Raw genomic sequence first — 21,184 nt, 5'->3', positions numbered from 1 at the left:
TGCGCACACTTCATCTAGGTAGGTATTTTCTCCCCGTGTCAGAATCTACCCAGGTAGGTATACAACGTTATCTGTACGTGTGAACGAGAACGAGAACGAGAACGAGAACGAGAACGACACCCACCCCCCGCCGCGCGCAAAAGGTACCGCCCCGTCCTCGAACGCACTCCGGGGCCCGGATCGCCTGATTGCCAACGGTGTCGGTGCCCCATTCGACGGTATCGCCGGCCTTCACGTCAACGACCTTGCTTGATGGCGTGGTCGGATCCGGGGCGCTGTTGCAGACTAGGTTGTTGTCGTTGACGTTGGCCTGTGGCTGTGGATTATGTTAGATATCCCAGAGATTTTTTCTCGTACTGCTAGGGAGATCTGCACTTACCCCATCGTACGTAGGCGCTCGTATCGCGTGGGATACGACTAGAAGTAGTATATTAACGTCTCTGTCCTCTTTTGAGAATGCATCTGGGGAATCCAGAAGAAAGGGGCTTACGGTATGTTTGCTCGGGAGTCTTCAGCTGGCAGAAAATGGTGTGACCTGAGGCTGTGGCAGCCATAATGGATGGCGATGGGACTAAGGTTGGAGAGCTTCATGATGATTACTTACCTAGGTAGGTACATATGTAGATAGATAGATAGATGCAGCTTGACTACAGTAAAATGAATACGCTGTTTACAAGAATCTTAGAGTAGATGGCCGGCCTGCTTCTAAGAGACCAGCGAAACCTCTCTCGTAAGGGACATATATATATTATATGTTTATAAAATCACAACCTCCTCACATTACTCTACTCCCTAAACCACCGCTAGGTATTCTATCACGCACGTATATTGTGCTTCCTATAGCACATACAATGTCATACATAGACTCATCGTTCGCATCGTATATCACTCACTGGCTTGGTAATAGGAGGCCCAGTTTACTTAGACGGGCTAGCGAATGAGGCATCGTGATGGGAGAAGCGAACGCGGCGCAAAGACTTCCGCTCGCCAATCAGGTATCTCACACGCATGGAGATACTATAAGAGCCGCATCACGTTGTTGGCTTGCTATTCGGCAAACGCTTAGCTGTGAGGAGGCTTCAGTTTACGGCCACAGACTTGTTATAGGTAAGTATATAGGCTACAAATCTTCGTCTTAAGAAGATAGAGCACATGTTTTTTCTATGATGGGAGTTTCTGTCTCCGCGTTAGGCAGAGGCTGCGTTGTGGGAATTCATATATTGCATTGACTTGTCCGATGATAGGGAGGCTTGTTATCGATCTCTTCCATCCGAGAATTGACCTGGTAAGTTTGTTGACTTTAATACGATGCACCAATGAAGATTGTCGATTTTGCAGTAACGTAGAAACTTGGACTTATGCAATTTGTAATTGAACAGGTTCATATTTTAGCAAGCCCTCTCAAGGCTGAACTTATTAGCATAGGTATTTTGACATTATGTGCTTAATTGAGGAATAGTCCTACGTCCTACTACTGCTATATAAGTATTGAGGCATACTACTAGACATGACAGTCACGTAAGAAGAAAACACAATGAACGAATTAATATATCCAAGGCTCGATAATCGCAATTCCAAATACTCTGGATTCTCGCTGTCGCTTCAATTCATATCGGGACATACGGAGTCAAGGTTTCGGAGTCATTAGAGTTTCCTGGATTGACGCGAGGCCAAATTCGCGCTTGGATAGTAGCAAGAGCTGAGGCTTAAACTAAGGCCGGCGACGTACGGACACAAGGCTTGGGGCTGATAGGCCTGCATCTGCCTACGTATGCAGTTATGGCTGTGGTGGAAGTCAAGGCTACGTCAAGTACGAGCTCTAGTCGCCAGTCTAGACCGGACTATGAATAGGTAGCTAGTACTTCCTGGGCCATGGCTCCGGCAGACAAAACAGCCCGGGTGTCTGGACACGGTATTATGAGGCAAACCGGCACGTGGATTTCGGTAGCATATTTCCGCGTACTCATCATGTTGGCTGATCAGATTAGGTAGGTAGAATATGTAAAAGACACACACACACAGTGTTGTTGAGACTCACACAAGTAGTACCAGTAGCCAACCGAGTGGGGTGCCATGTCATATAGACAGTCTCAAGACACACAAGAGGGGTCCATCACGGTGGCACGGTCTGGTCTATAGTAGACTAACCTAGGCGATATAGAGTACTGGGTACACTATAATATGTACGTGGGTACGTGTTATATAACAGACCTAGGTATGGTATGGTAGACCACATCTCAGCTCAATCGCCCCACACCCCAAAAGGAGTAGGACAACCAGAAGATCCCGTCGGCTTGCAGTGTCGATTTCCGAATAAGGGACTCTAGCTGTCATTTGGTTGGTTGGCGGGTCGATTGGTCGATTGGGTAATAAAAGTTGCTTGGAATATATTAACTGGGACAAACATTGGGGGTGGTCAGACAAAAGACAAAAGGCTCACAAGACTTTTAATCCTCCCCAGGTGTTCGGTTCGTAATATTGTTAGATATGAGTAGTCAATTACATACTTTACTTGGTACCTGCTAGGCAGGTAGGCAGCATTTCCCCAGATAAGACAGGTTCGTGATTTGGGTATGCGAGTCAGACAGACTGTCTACCTAGACTTAGTTCGGGTATACATAGATAGTAGATATGTACTACCTAGTATGTATCTAGATACATATTCGTATAACTTGAATGTGTAAGAACTTTGAAGGAAAAGAGGCAGACTGATGGATAGCAAAAATGAGGGGTTGGTTGGTATCAGCTATTTTTGTAAATTTTGTTGCTAGGGAGAGGTTAATAACCGTTCAATACTCAAGTTGTTAATGATGACCAAATAACTTTTCGTGCCCAGACAGGATTGACGGGAGATGGGCGTGATATCCAAATCTTGCAAGTTGCAACTACCAAGCATGTACCCAGTAACTTGAACATTAAAATGTAGCGAGGTACCGAGCTACAAGAGTACTAGGTAAAACTATCCAATCAAATGGCTCGCATTTGGGGAAGTTCCTCGCGTGAGGGAAACGTACGACTCGAGTCTCGATGTTACATAGTACATCTCGTTGCTTAAACGTCATGCAAGCTCCGCAAGTTTCAGATTGGTCCAGTCTTATCCACATTTAAAAAAGGGGCATACAAGAGGTTAACTGCGGCGCCAGCGGTACCTAGATGTACTTACCTAAAGGTATTGGCTGTAGTTCGCGGGAATCTTCCGGTCGTCGACCAGTTTGGGAAATTTGAAATCTTTACTATGGCATATGTAGTAGGTATGTAGCACGTTTTAACTGCTCTAACTGTTGTCTACTTAGCACTAGGCTACTAGCATGTATTGTGGTATAAGTGTGGTATAAGTGTCATGCAGGTCAGCTAACCCGCCTTCTGAGTCCTGACTGACTGCCTAGGTGTGCAACCATAATAAGCTGGAAGTGTTGCAATTGGCGGCACTTGATTTTAGTCGATGGGGAAAATTGAACTTCCATCATACTGTAATCCTGAATTCGCGAATGAAGGGTAGTGCGGAGAGTTTGATCGAAATAGATATTGCCATCCATGAATAAATAGGGTAGGTAGGTACTACAGGTAAGTAATATCGTTGGGAAGCATTGGTAGCAATGAAATATCTGTTAGGTATCAACGAGGTACATCCATACAAAAGTATCGTGGGATTGGTCAAGTTTTCTATGCATCATTATCCCTACTAGCGCCTTGCTAGTCCCGTTATCCACCCATTTAGCTCCGCACGCACCAAGCTGATTTTTTTTTTTTTCCCTCTATCAAATTCTTGTCCTTCTACAGAGTTTAACCTGCACGCTAGCTTCTAAGTACTCTAGCATTTTGTTGAATTTAACACATGCATGTATTTCTCTCAATGGTATATCGTGTTATGACATCTGATATTTCTGGTCTCCTGTTTTGTAGTGCATATAATAGAAGTATGGGCAACATCAAAATCGAAAACAACTAACTATTATTGAAGCAATGGGAGCCATAGCCTTTTTGACCACACCATCCATTCAATATGTCGAACTCAAGTCGACTTTGCTACTTTGGGGTTGTCCAACATGCACAATGCATTGCCTGCATAAGTACTCTCCTTACCGCCTCTTTGTTTTCTGGGTTTGTAACCCATGCCGCGAATCTCGGAAGTAAACCAAGTAAAAATCCAAGTAAACAGATCGTGCGAACATTGGATGTGCCACCGACACACGTATTTTAGTACATAATACACACATTATTATGTACAAACTTACTACAAAGTCGTCGTGATGGCAACCTCACACATTACATAACAAATGACTAGGGATAATTACTAGGTGAAAAAAGAACAAACTTATTACCCACTTTCCTCCATGTGGCAACCATTTGCGTAATGATGGATATTGGCTAGGGTACCTAGGGTATGTAATGATGAAAAAAGAAAAAAAAAAGAAAAAAAAAAAAGAGCAAAGTTCGGAAGCACGGACGAAGACCCCTAAAAAAAAGATTTCTGGTTGGTAGGCAAATGTGTCTAATGGTAACAAACCAGGATGGCCCAGACAAAATCTTTAGACTAGCCGTCGAATCCAAATTCAGGTCTGATTGGTTACGTGATACCTAACGGGGCAATAGATGTACAAGGGATGACCCTTGAATACAACGCTGGGGCCAAGAAGTACTTCTGCAATGACAGCCTTTCGCTTCAATTCTTGTGTGGGATTCGTAGCAAAAAGTGAAGAAAGTGTTCCGGTGCAGGTCCAACGCATGTCACTCTTCAGGTCACTCCAACTTATTTTTTTTTTAATATTTTTTTTTACCCTTCTCGTTTCCCCCTGTCTACTGCCTCGCCCGATGTGGGTACCTGTACCGTTTGTACCTCCCCTGCTCATCGTCCCTTGTCTGTCCCTCCATCACCCCCCAGTGCAAAGAGCATTCCTCAGTAACTTTTTTTTTTTTCGTCTTGTTAACTTGAATACCCCAATAACTAATACAAACATAACGCTTTTTCTCTACACCTTCTCGCCGCTGTCTTCTCTCCTCAGTCAGCCCAACCAAAGATCAACTCTTTACTTTTTATCTTTATCTTATTCGTTGGTTCATCATCATAGTTCGCGATCTTCGTTCACAGACCTCCCACCGCCTTTCCCTGGTCTGTCCCCTCCTCGCATCGTTGTCCCCCCGTTCTTCGGCCGCGCCCCATACAAGATCGCTGCCCCCCCTAACCATCTCTAATCCATATTCCTACTCCCCTGTCTCACTTTACATCACAACTCCTCTTGTTGCGGTTCTTCTTGTGAAATAGAACTACGGACTGCTTCGTGCTTTCGATACATGCAACATTCGACCATAGGATACCCAAATACCCAAATACACCTGCGCATTTATTAATATTATCCTACTGTATTTGCCTATCATGCCGTACAACACCCGTCGCAAATCATTGTCCTTGCCATCACTCGGAATCCACATCCCAGTAAATCGGTCTTCATCCAATAATTCCGGTATGGCAAGCTCTAAATCGTCTTCTGAAAGCTCATCGCATCCGAACAAGAAGCTTAAACGGTCTCACAATGACTCGGCCCAGTCTGCTGCTAGCTCTGTGCCTCTTTTTAAACAGCCCACCGCCTCTGCCAAGTATGATCACACACCACCACCCTCCCCTGGACTTCAGGTCTCTATTGAATTAGACGAAGGGCTTCCTGAGATCAGGAAAGTAGATCTAGAAGGCATAAACGATGAGATTGTGGAAGCTGTCATCGTGCGACTTGAGGAAACTCGTAATCGACCGCAGCTAGTAAAGGAGCTGGCCTCTGTCCTTATGGAGAATGTCAAAATCGTTCAACAGTGAGTCTAATCCAATGAACTTGAATGCACATATTCATCGTGTTCTAACGTTATTATCAGATCTGCCAACCCCTGCGCTATCATTTCCTCTCGATTGTCTACATATCTGAAACGATCTTGTTGGTCTGCAGTGGCCCCTTGTCCTTTGGCCAAAGAACTCGAGACCGTCCACCCGAGGCGCACATACTTCTTCCTAACAACGTGCCCTCGCCTACCTATCCCAGACCCCTCCACTGCTCGTGGTATCATCACACCGTCGTTGTCAAGCTCGGCTTCTGCGTCCGAGGAGGCTGATTGCGATCGGAGAAGAGAGCTTAGTTTGTCGCCTGAAGTCGATCTCTCTTCGCCTGAATTTGACGACATGGATGAGGACGTGCCGATGCCGGGTACTCCTATGGGATCAATATCAGGTAGCCACCGCTCTCTTAGTATGCCACGGAATCAAAGGGGTGACGAGCCCCCGCTAGAGAAGGATGAAAAAGAATTCACGCAAACAGCCGATGGATTGCAAAAGCGAAAGGCCAACGGACACCTGCTTCGGGCCGATCCCGTCGACCAAGTAACAATAGATGACGGCATGCAACATGAGCAGCTATTTGGCGAGCCTCCCAGGACTCTCGCCCCAAGTTTCCTACCGCACATGGCGTTCATGACTAGCCCTGCCATGCGACCCAGCTTGATAATACCGATGAAGAGAGATATGGAAGTTGAAAGTTGGACCAAATTCGACAACATCCTTGACTGGGATAGGAGTCCCGAGACAATTGAGCTTGACGAGCTTGACGGCTTACTTGATGATTTCTAAATGCTTAAATTTCTCATTTTTACATATTTTGTCCCTGTTGAGCGAGAGGCTGTCCATGCCACCGGCATGTGAATCGCCTTGTATGATGAATTAAGAGAGACGGCCTTGGCGAGGGGAAAATTGGAGTTCAATGATTTGGTGGGATGGCGGGATGGCGTTGGCTGGTGCATTGATTTGCCTATGCGCCCCGTTATTTCTCGTCAAAGTTTCGTTCGCATTTATTCCTCCCGATTTATCTGCTTATTTATCTCCGTTAGGGGTTTTGCGCATCTACTACTTTCTGAGAGCGGTACATCATTTGGAACAGTTGTATGATATAAGGCGCTTAGATGGCGGCAAGGGATGGCTGCATGATGACGGCCCGAGGAATGCACGACGAACTGAAACATCCAATTCCTGACGAATGAGATGAGAGACGGGAGTGGGTTCGAAGTCGTATCGACGTTGTTTACCGCCTGATGTCTCGCAACTATTATGGGAATTTACCTAGGTACATACACACATACCTGTATTAGTAGGATTTATTTCAACGAAGAAATAGCTAGAGAGAATTCAAAAAACTACTATGAGCTACACAGGTAGAGAGAGGATTTTAGAACTCAAAAAGCTAGATGCACCGCAGCGCAAATGGGGGGTGGTTCAAATATGATTTCAAAAAAAGGCAAAGGAAAATGGATCAAACAGCGTCTACTAGAAAAAAAAATTGAATGAGAAGAAATCCCCGATCAGAATTATGAACTTGATGCTTTTATCATTTACTACTGCTATCTAGTATGTGATTTGTCTCGTGAATTGCTAGATGAAGAGTGCAGGTTGATGCTGGTTGGGAGGGAAGTCGATGGGTACGAAGCAATAAGCTTGGATGTAACTAACCTAGTGTATTGCTTGCTGGGTCATGAAACATGAAAGTGGCATAATACATCAATGTTGGGCATATGTAACTAATCTCAGTGCTACATACAATGGAATGGAGCGGCTTGTGTACCTATACAAGACATCTAGTAATCACACACACACACACACACACACACACACACACACACACACATATATATATATATATACGGTCCCTCAGACCGGGTTGAGCCTGTCGGCATTTTCTTCGTAAACTTCATGCCGACCTCCCAGATCTTGACTCTGTACTTAGGTAGTAGATCAGGCCAATTATGAATCCTTCGGTTTCTTCTCGTCGCTGCTGGTGACCGACAGTATCGACGGCCACTGCCAGCCACTCTTCTTCTTCTTCTCCTCCTCTCCGTTCTCCTTGTTAGTCGCGGTGTTCGTTACAGGAGTAGTAAGCGGAGTAGGCGCAGAAGCAGAAACGGCGACTTTATTTTCGCCGTTGTTGGCAGGGGCGCCGCGCACGCGCATCTCGACGAGTATGTGGGTGCCGAGGGTGAGCCAGCCGGGGCGGTCGAAGCGGAGGACCTCGAGGCCGGGGACGGCGCGCTGGGCGGCGCGGACGATGAGGTCGACGTCGCGGTTCCACCAGCAGCCGAAGTGGGCGAAGTGGTCGCGCGCGCTGCGGTCCAGCAGGCCGTTCACGACCAGCTCCCACCAGCTGTCGCTGCGCCCGTGCTCGAGCAGCACGAGACGCCCCGTTTCCGGCTGGAGGGAGGAGGCGAGGTTGGCGAGGAGGGAGACGGGGTCCCGGACGCTGCAGATGCCGAAGGTTTGGAGGATCGTGTCGTATTTATGGGGGGTGGGAGATGGGGGGAGGGAAGGAGGAGAGGGGAGGGGGGATAGGGCGTCGGCTTTGAGGAGCCGGATGCGGTTGTTGGCCAGGGAGATGCCTTCGCCCGCGCCCGCGGTGCTGAGAGGAGATGAGGCGGCGAGGCTGGCGAAGGTGGGTTTCTTGGGGATCTGGTCGGCCATGTGGGGGACCACTTGCCGGATGCGCGTCAGTGCGAGATCGAGCATGGCGGGTGAGATGTCGAGGCCGGTGAAGCTGAGGATTGCGTTGTTGTCTTTAGGTGGAGGTGGAGGTTTTTGTGGTTGCGGACGTCGCGGCGGCGGTCCTAGGAGTTTCTTTTCTTCTGGCTTCGCCTCCTTCTTTTCCTCGGCCTCCACGCTTGGCCGGTCGCTCTTCAACCAGCTAAACCAGCCGGGCTTTTCTGCCCCCTGCGCGGGCTCGAGGCCCTTAGTCACGACGCTCCAGTCGTAGAAATCAAAGTTGCGGCCGGTGCCGACGGCGACTTCGAGCACGTGGCCACGGGCCATCTCGGAGGCGACGCGGCGCCGCAGTTTGGTGATGCCGATGCGCCATTCCGACTTGTCGAGGTGCTCGTCGAACTCGCGCGGGGACTGGATCGTCGACCGGCCCGTGGGCGCCTCCGGCTCTTGGCCGGGCGTCCAGTACTCCGCCGGGTGCGTCCGCCAGTAGTTCGTGACCGAGACGGCAAAGAGGCCTACGCAGGCTGCCGCGGCGCCGACTCCGAAGAGCGGGAACCAACGGTTGCGGACTAGCTCGGATATGGGCTGTTTGTTGTCTTCATATCCGCCCGAGGATGAGGATGAGGATGAGGATGATGACGAGGATGAAGATGAAGATGGGGATGAAGTTGAGGATGTAGACGTTGAAGGGATTAAGCGTGCGGGGGTACTTGGGCTGGGTTTCGATTTGATATTAGGGGCTTGCTTTGACTTAGCCGGTTTAGAAGGAGCTCCTTTCGGGACTACCGGCCGCTGTGGTTGCTGTGACGGCCCCTTAACTGTGGCGTATTGCCTATAACCCCTCTTGGGCCACCCGACAAGGCGGCGATTGCCACCTATCCTGCATTTGCGTGCAGCAGCCCTAGCGATGACAGCATGTACGCACCCTGGCCGCATCGTGATAACAGTTGACTAGTCCTGCGGCGGAACAATATCCTAGTTCTACGCTTGGCCACCAAAAGTCCTGTACACCTCCGCGCACAGATAGGCAGGTGAGAGTGAGGTAATGTAAGCTAGCCGATACGTAATGCGGCTATCGATCCATCATGTTCCCCAAGCTTACCTACCTAGACTACCAAAAACTCCGATCAACTGGCGGAGAATGAACCACTTGGATATGGTTCCCAGCCAACAGGGGCCAGATCTAGGAACAATGTGATCGGCGATGCCAATGACATCTACTGTCCTGTGTATGAGGTAGTGCACATAGATATGGAGTCGGTGACGCCAATATCAATGTAGATCGTGGTGAAAAAGGGGTTCGACCTAAGATCAAGTGATGAATCTCATTTTTTTTTTTTCAAGGATTTCATAGTTACATGGTGTAGTAACTAACTTAGCATAGTACATGTTATGGTATGATAAGTTGATAACCCGAAGTTTTGGAGAGGAATACAGTGCGGTGGAATTTGATACTATGCATTTAAACTGTATGTATTATGTATGCATCCCAGGATGTACATCGGTAGACACGGCAGATAACCTGCCAGCTGTCTCGCAGATGGCTTAAAGTTACATACGGGTTATTAAGATAAGTTAACCTAGGGTACAATAACTACCTTGTAAGCAGCTCAACGGAACGCGCTTTCCACGCGTCCACCTAATTCGAATGACGCATCTCCCAACTTTATTAAGCACATAACTCAATTTCAAGTCGGACACTGCATCTGCCATCTGCATCATTCCACTATACTCAGTGCTACATATGTATGTACTAGGTTACATGTAACGTACATCTACGTGACACGTCAATTGATTATTCCCACTATGGCGTCTCAACAGGACCTCCAAGACCTCATCCGACTTATGACGATTGGCATGAAAGTCCCGATGAAAGATGCCTTGGGTCGAGTCAAGTTATTACAAGGACAGAACCTTCGTAGGTATGTATATCTCAACATATGAGAACACTACCTACATAGACTATCTCTACCTATGACAAATATGTATCATATGGTATGTGATATAACATGGGATTAATTGTAAATAACTGGTGCAGTATTCAGCAGATAGCGGAGGGACCTCTCGCCGATGTTACTTCTGCTATCAAAGACGCCAAAGCTGCGCGATCACTCCATAATGCTTGCAAAGCTCGGATGAAGAACCCAGCTGGGCCATCTGCAGCTAAACGACCTGCCTCTGCTCTCGAAAATGCTGCGAAACGCGCCAAATACTCAAGTGACACTGGCTTCCTCAATGAATCCGAAACGGTTTCTCCACAAGAATTTGAATCGTCATTTATATTCCCTGTAGAGACGGATGAGAATGTCATCGCCCATACTGTATTATTGACGAACCGTGCTCCCTTGGTCCTCGCATTTGCCATCGAACTCTTACGCTATACGATGCCTGAGCAGCCCCCGTCTAGTCGGTTAAGTCTGGCACAAGCAGTAGTGAGTGCTAATTCGAGAAGTAAAGCTGTTTCTATCGGTTTAGAGAAAGGCCTCAGCGCAGATGAACAAGGCTGGGGCCATGGCCAACCAAGAGTCAAAGTATTGGGCCGTGAAGTTACGGTATTGAAAAGGGGCGGATACGAATGGAAACAGGAAAGCCCCGAGAAAGATGTGCCCACCAGCTCTAGTGTTCTATCAAGTGCTACGGAAACTGGTGTCAGTCAGACCGTAACACCCGAAATCTCTAATGGGCCGTCATGGTCTGTTAGCCAATCCGTCACTTTAAAAGGGTCGACATTCATAGTTCGGGCAACGCAGATAACGGAACCCTCTCAAAGACATGTACTGATGAAGTCTCTTTTCGAGACCAACCCATCCCTTCAGAGCGCATCCCACAATGCTTGGGCGTACCGAATTCGAGTCCCTACAGGCCTCTTCGGTGCAACTACAATCAAGGAAGAATCCTTTGACGATGGAGAGGCAGGCTGCGGTGATTTTCTGTTGAAAAATATGCGGGAAACAGACGCTGTGGGTACTCTTGTGGTCATGACCCGGTGGTATGGAGGGGTTATGCTCGGTGTTGATCGGTGGAGGATAATGCGAGATTGCTTAAAGGATGCTTTGGCCGAGCGACTTCGAGTCACGGGAGAGAAAGCCATGCTGGGGGGTGAAGCTCTCTGGGGCTTGGACCTCGAGGCTATGAGAAGCAAGTCTGGAACATCTAGCTCCGAAACGAGCAGATCTTATGGGGCAGGAGTAGTAGGCATGTCTATTCACCGACCGGAAACTGCAAGAGCATACCTTTTCAAGAGTTTTGTTACCCGAGTAGATGATTTAAACGGAGATGGTAACGAAGCTGCCAACATCGAAGGTCCGGCTGGTGACGAGAGAGAATTGCCAAATCCCCAGAAAACCACAAGCAAAGCAACACCGAAAAAGAAAACCGCACATGTATTCGAACAAGAAAGAGAGGAGAATGTCTCCCGGCTGCTCGGTGCCATAAAACTCCTTTATGATAGCTGGGCGCCTCACCTCAGCATCAGCGAGCTCGACCGACGAGCCTGGGGATGGTATATTGCAACACGACCAAATGTAGACAGTGGCCCTTCTGGCTGGGGAGCAAAGGGGCACCTGAAACTTGCTGATATACTGGCCCTACGGCGAAAGCAATGATATGGATATATTCTAGTATCTAAACGTGGTAAACCGACGACATCATTTTCAGTCAGAAGTCGGCGCCGCTAAATTATGGCACTCCTACAAAAGTGCGCCACACCCTCCAAGTACGCCCCAAAAATATACAAAGGAGGCTTTTGCCCTTATTGGATAAGAACCTCTTTGTACTCGGAGACTTCATCTGGACGTTATTCTAGCTCCGAATATGTTCGTTTTTGAGATCGTAAATCATCATCTCCAGTTACGTTTTGCTACCATCTATTGTACAACGGAGGTTAGCCATGGCCCTTGAGCCTATGCTACGGCTACTATCAGCAACCAAACGTGGAAAGACTGACATATATAATAAAGTGAAGTGATGTGTGTAGGGAAAATGTTCCCACAACGCATTTTACCCGAACAACTGGCTCGATCGCAACTAAATCGTTGTCGTATGCGCAAGCGGAGAGTTTTGATGAATTAAGCTGCATGTTAACGAGACGACGATAGCTTCCCACTCTCCCATCGTGAAGCGGTACGTAGAAGTAAACTTGATGAGATATAAAGTTGAATATCGCGGGTGGATGGGTGGGTACTAGGTAGCTAGGTACCTACTAACGCGCGGCTCAGGGGTGTGCATTCCTAATCGCGATTTACCTCCTATTCGCCGGACTGATCCAGCTATGCTTTCCCAGGTACCTCCCCCCCACACCCCCTACCTCCTTACTCCCCTTACCCCCCTACTTCCCTACCTACCCACCTCCCTTGCCCCCCCTCTTCCAACTCACTCACACCCCCCTATAGCATAGACGCCCGCCTCCACGACATCGGCTCCCTCGGCCTCTTCGCCGCCCTCAACCTCCTCGCCTTCGCCCTCGTCTTCCTCTTCGTCGAGGAGACCAAGCTCCGGTCCCTCGAGGACCTCGACCTCGTCTTCGCCGTGCGCAAGCGCGACTTTGTGCGTCACCAGGTCGCTGTCTACCTGCCTTGGCTTTTTTCGTCGGTACGTTTTATTTCCGTTCAGGAGGGAATGGGGAATGGGCCGAGGGTGGGGCAGTTTGGCGGTGGTGGTGGTGGTGGTGGTGATGTTGAAGGTGGAGGTGGAAATCGAGGTGTAAGGGCCGGAGAAGGATTAGGGGTAGGAGTGGGCTGGAACGGGTTCGGTGTCGATGGCGATGATGCGGTGGTGGTGGTTAGTGCCGCTGACGACGATTATCGGGCTCCGCCATCTTTCCCACGCGGACCGTTAGCATCGTTGGCGTTTGACTCCAAGATTTCGGAGAACTCGAATGATACTACGCATAGGTAGATAAGAACGGCGTTCCAGTGACCTTTGTAGGAATTGTTTCTGGTTAAGTGGTCTGACAGTAGTGGCCACATAGTATGAGATATGTATACGTTAAGTTTTAAACAGGAAGAGACATCCACACATAATTGCAACAGTCTTGCCTTTAAAGATATTTCATTCTCACATCATATGCTACGGTAATAGGTTCCTAGGGTAATCATCCAAAGCGCCACGGCCATGCCAAACGACCTGTCATCTAATCGTAAGGTATCCATATCTATGTATCCATGACCGATGTACCTATGTCAACTCATCGAATAACAATGCAAACAAACGCTAGATATGCAAACGCGCAACACAGCACAACTGAACCAACAGCCCCCGCCCCCCCTTAAAAGTGGTACGATCCTCAAAAGCGACCATCCGTCATCTCGTTAAAAATATCCCGTGAAATCATGTTTCCCCTGAGCAGAGCCCTTTCCGTGATTTTGCCCCTTTTAGGCCCCGTGGTCTGCCCCTTAGTAGTTTTCTGGTACTGATTCTCCTTGCCTTCAGAGATAAGACCGCCTTTTCCTGGACTACGGGTGCTGGCGAAGCCTTTGTGCGGCATTCTCCTCGTCGGAGAACTATTGATGGGAGCGACGCCACTCCCCGTTGTCGTGATCTGCGTCGCGGAACTCGCCATATCGTCAAAGAAGTGGCTCTCGAGCGCATCAGCTGGTAAATCGTAAACCCAGTCACGACCCTCCATCAGTTTAATAAATTTGCTGAGCATTTCATGTTCGCCGCTGCCTTTGAGCGTGTCACCACTACCCACGACTAGGAGCTTGGTCTTGGCACGTGTGAATGCGACGTTGATGCGGCGCCAATCTTTGAGCAGGTCGCCGATGTTGCAGGCTTCATTGCTCCGAACCAGGCTCAAAATAACGACCTCCTTGTCCCGCCCCTGAAACCGATCCGCCGTATGTAGTTCGATACTGTTCCCGTGTGCGCGGAGCCCGTGTTTGAGTAAAGAGAGTTGTGAACGGTAGTGTGTCATGACGCCAATCTCATCGGCTGGCACACCGGTCGCGAGAAGCGCATCAACGAGCTGAACAACGATCCGCGCTTCAGTTGGATTCACAATGCGGTTCCCCTTGGCCTCTTCACGTGCTGATGGTAGAAAATCTGTATTGATAAATCGTACACGCGACTCGGGATCTACCAGCTGGCGTAACCAGCAGTTTTCATTTTCCCAGGAGGCACAGAAAGATCGTGGCGTGCCAGGGCACATGATAGTAGTTGCATCGTAATGCTTGTGGCGCAGATTTTCTATGTGAGGCACGTCGAGCTTTCGGTGGCGAAGAGATTCAGTACCACACTTAAGGCGACCCTCATAAATCAAGGTGTTGCTGAGCATCATGACATCTTCGCACATACGGTATTGATGTTCAAGGTTTACCACCGAATCCGGATGCGTGTCTGAGAGGAGTTTGAAGAGACTGATATCCAGACCCCCCACACGAGCTTCCTCATTCTGCACCAGAGGGGGTAATTGGTTGTGATCTCCAACTAACACGAATGTACGTGCTAAACGAATAGGGCCCAAGCAGATTGGCAGGGTGATCTGGGAGGCCTCATCCACAATACAATAATCAAAAGTCCGCTCACTGAAGACCGGATGGTTGACACCCAAACACGTCGTTGCCACAATCGGTGTTTCGTGCCAGGCGCTTCGGATCTCCTCGAAACTGTTCATCGGCTGCCCAGCAAGAATTGCAAAATTTTGCACTTCAGGGTGGACCTTGGCTTGTGCGCCTAGTCGCAGGATTGGCATCTGGTCAGTCTTCAACTTTAACAAGATATTGTCGACCGCAGAGTGAGTATACGACGTCAAAAGGACGCTCTTCCCTTGGCTAACGAGCGCACGGATGATGTGAGCAATCGTGGTGGTCTTGCCAGTACCAGGCATACCGAGGACGAGCGCATAATCGCTGGCACTCATAACCTTCTCGATGGCTTTTTTCTGATCAATGTTCAGGGTCTCTTGACCGGCAATTGTGTATTGCGTCGCGATCGTCTTGAATCTAGGCGGAGCAAGATCGACAACAAGCCGCCGGATATCCCTCGATCTATAAACGCCATCTGCCATTACTTGAACTAGGTTGTTTCGCACGGTTGCCATACCGTTGCTAAATTCATCCTTATCAAGCCGATATTTTAGGGGGGGTTCTTTAATCTTGCCCTGGGATTCACTTGGTCTTGCCCCTTCTGGTGCCACTTCCATGATACTCGCGAAAACCTGGTTGTTTGACTCGTCGAATCCTGATCGGCGTATGCGGGCGTTATGAAGTCGTCGATCAACTGCCACACTGATTTTATGTTTTCGTACTGATGTGACGAATCCGATCGCCAAGGCGAAGTGGCCATTTTCGTCTGATACGACAATCGGTTCTCCCACCGCAAGCTGGGAATCAAGGAAAGAAAAGCCAGAGGCCGGACTCTCCTTGACAAACGTATACTTGAATCGATTGATTCTTAGGTTTTGGATATCTTCGGAGGCGGAGCCCTCCTCAATGATCACATTAGCAAAGCACCGCCCAACCTTCTCTCTTTCGGTGCTCATCATAGTCCAGAGTTCTCGGCGAAATTTCTGGCTTTCTCTTTCTTCTTTAGTAAGTAGATCTTCCCATCTGAGGAAGAATTCTTGGTGGGCCGGGGTTAGATGTTGAACGACTTCGTCGAACTTGGCCTTCATCCCGCTCGTCTCACCATCACCACCATCCGCAAGTTTATGGTATATGAAACAAGGCACTTTTGCGTAGCATTTATCGCATGTGTTGGTGCTTCGTTTCATGGGCGGAAGCTGGACGTTCCGCTCGCGAATATAAGTGGCCAATTGATTGCGTTGCATGATCATATGGCGGAGCTCGTTGCGCATGGTCGGGATCCGAATAGTCTGCGATGTTTCCATATAATACAAGATCCCGTAAGCGATTTCAATGTCGTATCGATCTGATAATAGTAGATTATATAGAGACGTTTGTGCTTGATGACTGCTCGTGGCATTATGACCGGTCTTCACTTCGAAGGGCACCGTTAAGATACGTCGTTGAGCCCCGTCTTTCATAGTCACCTGGACAGTGGCGTCGATGTTACCCTTTAGCCCGTACATTGGAGACCAAACATGCTCTTCAACATCAAGTAGCTTCGTGACTGACATATTTGCCTTGTCACCATTTCGGCCTTGTACAATGGCGTCGGGCTGGCTCATGTTAGCAAAAGATGTCTCTGAATACCGATCGAGACCACCTACTCTTGGGAATGGGGCAACAAATGCCGTTGCCCAGCTCCTTAGCTCTGGCATCTTTGAACGAAGATGTTCGCGAGCATCGTTGATGGATACTTTTATCGTATACAAGTCTTCCACATGCTTCTCAGTGATATTACAAATAACACCATCTAAGAAGTCTAGGCTCCATTTGTTGGACATGAGTGCTTCCTGAAAGATTTCATGTAGTAGAGTTCCATACACGAGGGGCGGACTCTTATCGCTGGTCGCCTTAACACGATCTTGGAGGACAGCGCGACGAGTGCATGTAAAGCTGTCCGCTACGACCGTGGCGGATACTAACTGGTCCGGATGCAGAATAAGGATATTCTGGGAGTTATCTATGATGCACTGCCCATTTGATTGGAATTCGCCGTGTATATGAACGTATGCTTTTGCGCTTGCTGGCGTATCAATCCAATCCCCTCGAAGGTGAACTGTCTTCATAATATTACTTCGATCAAGTTGGACAAATAGGATCTAGAAATATTAGCTAACACCTTTGCCAACCTGTATGAAACTCACCTTTTCTATCGATTGTCTTCCATTGTCGTCGACATATTCGCTTTGGAGCACCTTAGTCACAAGATACCTCTGAATAGTCTTGGGCTTGTTGGATACCTACCAATACTCTTAGCAACTAAATCTGACTCGTTCCTACTGCTACCTACGTACCGGTAAGAACCCCTTTGTCTGTTTAGAGACAGACTGCGTAGCAGCCATCTCAGCAGCCTCAAAGTCAAAATCACCCCCAAAATCATCATCGTACAAATCCTCAGTAAGGTCATCAGCAACAGCAACCGGGATACTTTGTGCGGCAACTGAAACAGCAGGCTGGTGTGATATTTCGGATTTATCCTTGGAATAGTGAGTAGAATCGAGCTGTGTTAATATAACTTCACCAGTAGTAAATACGTCGTCAAACACATCGTCATCGAACTCATACTCGAACGACTCGGAAACTGGACTGTGTTGCTGCTGAGTTGAATTTTGCTTGGAATCCTTTGGTGGCATGGGTAAGTCTCGTGCGCTTTTTTCAGACGGTTGACACATCGTAGCATCCAGCTCCATAAGTGTGTCATCGTCGAAATCGTCGTCTCCATAGTCTGACGCATCATCCTTCAGCGCTATCGAGTTCGTATTCTGTGCCTGCGGAACCGCTTTCTCATCAAACATCGGAGGAGTAGGTTTTGATCGAGGAGTTCGTCGCGAAGGTGAGCCAGTAGACTGCATTGCGGGATGGGATCGCTTTTTGGGCGAAGGAGACTTCAAGGCGTCTTGACGGCTTTGAATGGCCTTGGACCTGTTGATCTCACCAGTCACGCTCTGTAGTAAGGCGTTTACCATAGACGTTTTACAATGACGGCTTGGACTTTCCTCGATTGCAACTTCCATCGGCTTCGTTAGTTCTATTCGTTCTACCCTCCGGCGTTTAGGCCAATTTGCCCCACAACTGGTTGCCCTTCGAAGTCCGCTTCCGCCGATTGTCTTGGATGGCCTCGGCGAAGATGCTACCATAATCTGAGCCAGGGTAGAATTTATGGCGCCAAGAGGTGTAGTAGAGGTAGCCCCACTGAGAGAAAAGCGATCCCATAGTTCCAGTGCAGGGTCAGCATGAGGGGATTTGAGGGCTCGTGACAACTTCTCTACGTTGACCGCGGGCTTGCGAGGTTTCGAATGGGAAGCAGGCGACGATACAGGAGAGGAACTTCGCGCTCTCTTTTTCCCTCTCCTACTTGGCATTACTGGCGATAGTTTCATCACGTCTAGCGGGTCTTCCCTGGTATCCCAGCCAATTCTCTCATTAGGACTGGTCTGTTCATCTTCCTCTTTCGCCTCGGTCATGCCAATAAGATCCTGCCATGCTAAGCGACTTACGGGTGTAGTCGTACTATCGGATGCGCGCGAATGAATGGTTTCCTCTGGGGTTCGCTTACTCTGTTTCCTCTCATCTGGGTTATCTATCGATTCATCGGCATGAACAATTGGCGCGCAAGGCTCTTGGGCAACTGATTTAGTAAAGTTAGGGAATTTGAATGCATTGAGCTTGTTCTTTGAAACCTCGGATATGGGTTGGAGAGGTTTAGGAGCGGTATTTCGAGATGTGGTTCCATTTGTTGCGGCGGAATGGCTTCTGGTTTTATTCCAATGCTGGCGAGACTGGGATTTATTGTCAGCTCAAAAAATCCGTGTCAAGCAGCTTACATATTACTTGTTACTTGGTAGAAACGAGACGTACTTTAGAAGAACCATTTTGCTCCGAGAAGGATTTCTGGAGGGGCATGACGGCGTTTTTTTTGTTGAATTTATTTTATCATAATTTGCGATCAAAACACAGGCGCGTATGGGATGAGGATAAATAGGTGATGGGATGGAAAATTATTGGGAATTGGTGTGCAAAATAGATAATGTGAAAGTCGAAGGAGGGGTGCCAAAAGGTGATAAGCAAGTAGCAAGTAGCAAGTAGCAAGTAGCATTGAACTTGAAGCAATTGGGTGAAATGAATTGAATTGAGTCCGAGTTGACGCGCGACGCGGTTTGACGACGCGAGAGTCCCCACTAAGGAATTGATGATCAATGATCATAGATCGTGCAGGGGTCCATCGATTAGATCGAATCGAACTTGTGGGGAAACTTACATAATACTGCAAGCCACAAGCCACAGGAAAATGGATCCACCATGGTGTCATGCATAGTGGCCCAAGCTTCAAGCTCCGGACCTACCATTGCGTCAAGAAGTCAATTCGCATTTAAACTTATGATTCCACCTCCTTCAATATTCATCAGCGTCGAATGAGCAAATGAGTGAGTGAATGAGTAGTTGACTGAGTGAGTGAGCAAGCAACTACACAAATGAAGCAAATGAAATCATATCAATAGAATTAGGAAACTAATTTCTGTTCGGGTATCCTACATTCAATCAGCAAACATGTCGTCCGACGGCGGGAGTAATCCCTCCTACGAGGACTGGACAGTTCAAGAGACTTCAAACAAAACTTGGCCTTATTTTGATCAGGCCGTTCAGACCAAGTTCGAGAGAAAATTCTTCGAACCCGGCGCTACTATTGACTTTGACAAGTTGCCCACATTACAATCATGGGCTCCCTACGTCTTCATGGGTGACAGTGTACGTGTCTCCATGGTTACCAGAAAGGCAATGGCGGCTGCCGGGGCTGCTCATCGTCGCTTGAGTGCCAACGAAATTGAAGGTATCGCTGAAGCTAGTGTTCATGCCGCTCGGTTTCTTCCCTGGATCCCTGTATTCTCAGCGACCTTAAGCTGCGCCATGGCTTGGACCACCAGACGCACTTTCAAGTTTCCTCTCTATCAACCCAAGTCAATGGGCTTCACTCGGAATTTCCCTTCCAGAGGTTTGCGGCTCGTGACCGGCGAATCGGCCAAATACGCTTGGCATGCCGTTCGGATTGCCGGCTATTTTCCCTTTTGTTCGGTCCTGGCTGTATTTATGTGTACCTCTATGGCAGAGTTCTCTTTTGATTCACATATAATGTTTGATCGGCGCTTAGGGCGCCTGGTAGAGGACATGAAGATCGCCGCCAGACAGCAGCACAGAAACACTCAAGGACGTATTCCGGGCGTTCCTGTACCCCAATATCCTCAGCCGACTCAATCCGCTCAGCCTACATCCTCAGCCTCCGATTACCCACGTGACCAATACACTTCCGAGTCGGGCAATTCAGCACCTCAATATACCATGGGTGAGGGCTATGAACCAGGACCGGAGAATGCTTCCAGTAAATCAGCAACAGGTCAAGCGCCATCGCCTGACTGGACACGAAAACCCCAATATCAACCACAGCCTCAACCCCAGCCTAGTTCGTCTCAATATGACGATGACGACTTATTTGGCGACGACGATGACGCTTCGCCAGTTTCTGCCTCATCAAGGAGAGCTGAGGCAGAACGGCAGCAAAGTAGCCAAAGTGGCTCTGCATGGGCACGTATTAGGCAACAGTCCCAATCTGGCAATGCACAGTGGACTCAAGGTGATTCCTCTGGCCAGGAAAGGGGCTGGTCACAGATGCGACAAGACAAGGCACTGAACTCCAAGGAGAAGGAGCAGAAAACTCAAGGGTTCGCATACTCAAAGCAAGACGAGGAACGAGAGGCGAGAAATTATGAGAGGGAGCAAGCTCAGAAGGAATTCGATGCTCTACTAGAGTCCGAACGACGTGGCGGTTCAAGCAGATAGTAGAAAGAATACAATACAACTAACTTAGTAGCGAGAGAGATAACGATGATATCGAATCCTACCAACTTGAATCTACGAATCAACCAATTAACCTTAGGTATTTGCCTAAGGGTCCAAGTATCACCTACATACTTGCCTACCTAATCTAGTACATACAGAGTAATAGGTTGACAGGTGAAGTAACAAATGCCTAGTAGGTAGGTAGGTAGGTAGGCAGGCATTTATAAAATGGGAATGGGAATGGGAATGGTTATTTCAGTACAACCTGCCCCGTGCTTTGAAG

The 21,184-nt window shown here is 48.4% G+C and overlaps 8 protein-coding genes across 8 annotated transcripts; 5 read left to right on the top strand and 3 right to left on the bottom strand.

Moving 5' to 3' along the window:
- Positions 1 to 67: 67 nt before the first annotated feature.
- On the bottom strand, positions 68 to 554 carry GGS25DRAFT_520813 (uncharacterized protein; the record flags this gene model as incomplete). Its single annotated transcript, XM_049263948.1, has 3 exons — positions 68 to 316; positions 380 to 417; positions 491 to 554. The coding sequence occupies 3 exons, from the start codon at positions 552 to 554 to the stop codon at positions 68 to 70; spliced, it is 351 nt and encodes a 116-aa protein (XP_049117985.1).
- Positions 555 to 4,767: 4,213 nt separating this feature from the next.
- On the top strand, positions 4,768 to 5,460 carry GGS25DRAFT_242325 (uncharacterized protein). Its single transcript, XM_049257129.1, has one exon. The coding sequence runs from the start codon at positions 4,813 to 4,815 to the stop codon at positions 5,191 to 5,193; it is 381 nt and encodes a 126-aa protein (XP_049117984.1). The 5' UTR covers positions 4,768 to 4,812; the 3' UTR covers positions 5,194 to 5,460.
- On the top strand, positions 5,285 to 6,719 carry GGS25DRAFT_242308 (uncharacterized protein). Its single transcript, XM_049257128.1, has 2 exons — positions 5,285 to 5,805; positions 5,866 to 6,719. The coding sequence occupies exons 1-2, from the start codon at positions 5,375 to 5,377 to the stop codon at positions 6,608 to 6,610; spliced, it is 1,176 nt and encodes a 391-aa protein (XP_049117983.1). The 5' UTR covers positions 5,285 to 5,374; the 3' UTR covers positions 6,611 to 6,719.
- Positions 6,720 to 7,581: 862 nt separating this feature from the next.
- GGS25DRAFT_487078 (uncharacterized protein) lies at positions 7,582 to 9,878 on the bottom strand. The gene has a single exon (XM_049260684.1). The coding sequence runs from the start codon at positions 9,437 to 9,439 to the stop codon at positions 7,775 to 7,777; it is 1,665 nt and encodes a 554-aa protein (XP_049117982.1). The 5' UTR covers positions 9,440 to 9,878; the 3' UTR covers positions 7,582 to 7,774.
- Positions 9,879 to 10,309: 431 nt separating this feature from the next.
- On the top strand, positions 10,310 to 12,108 carry GGS25DRAFT_520810 (uncharacterized protein; the record flags this gene model as incomplete). Its single annotated transcript, XM_049263947.1, has 2 exons — positions 10,310 to 10,425; positions 10,542 to 12,108. The coding sequence occupies 2 exons, from the start codon at positions 10,310 to 10,312 to the stop codon at positions 12,106 to 12,108; spliced, it is 1,683 nt and encodes a 560-aa protein (XP_049117981.1).
- A 75-nt stretch (positions 12,109 to 12,183) lies between these two features.
- Positions 12,184 to 13,399, top strand: GGS25DRAFT_520809 (uncharacterized protein; the record flags this gene model as incomplete). The annotated part of the gene is made up of 2 exons (XM_049263946.1): positions 12,184 to 12,218; positions 12,895 to 13,399. The coding sequence occupies 2 exons, from the start codon at positions 12,184 to 12,186 to the stop codon at positions 13,397 to 13,399; spliced, it is 540 nt and encodes a 179-aa protein (XP_049117980.1).
- Positions 13,400 to 17,304: 3,905 nt separating this feature from the next.
- GGS25DRAFT_242295 (uncharacterized protein) lies at positions 17,305 to 19,240 on the bottom strand. The gene is made up of 2 exons (XM_049257127.1): positions 18,928 to 19,240; positions 17,305 to 18,848 (listed from the first exon to the last, which is right to left on the bottom strand). The coding sequence occupies exons 1-2, from the start codon at positions 18,970 to 18,972 to the stop codon at positions 17,352 to 17,354; spliced, it is 1,542 nt and encodes a 513-aa protein (XP_049117979.1). The 5' UTR covers positions 18,973 to 19,240; the 3' UTR covers positions 17,305 to 17,351.
- Positions 19,241 to 19,423: 183 nt separating this feature from the next.
- Positions 19,424 to 21,043, top strand: GGS25DRAFT_487070 (uncharacterized protein). The gene has a single exon (XM_049260683.1). The coding sequence runs from the start codon at positions 19,618 to 19,620 to the stop codon at positions 20,899 to 20,901; it is 1,284 nt and encodes a 427-aa protein (XP_049117978.1). The 5' UTR covers positions 19,424 to 19,617; the 3' UTR covers positions 20,902 to 21,043.
- The last annotated feature ends 141 nt before the right edge of the window (positions 21,044 to 21,184 follow it).

This window comes from Hypoxylon fragiforme (genome assembly GCF_022984875.1).
Source record: "Hypoxylon fragiforme strain CBS 206.31 chromosome Unknown GGS25scaffold_4, whole genome shotgun sequence".
Lineage (NCBI taxonomy): Eukaryota > Fungi > Ascomycota > Sordariomycetes > Xylariales > Hypoxylaceae > Hypoxylon > Hypoxylon fragiforme.
The sequence above is the reverse complement of the archived record's forward strand: the minus strand, read 5'-3'. Positions and strand labels throughout refer to the sequence as shown.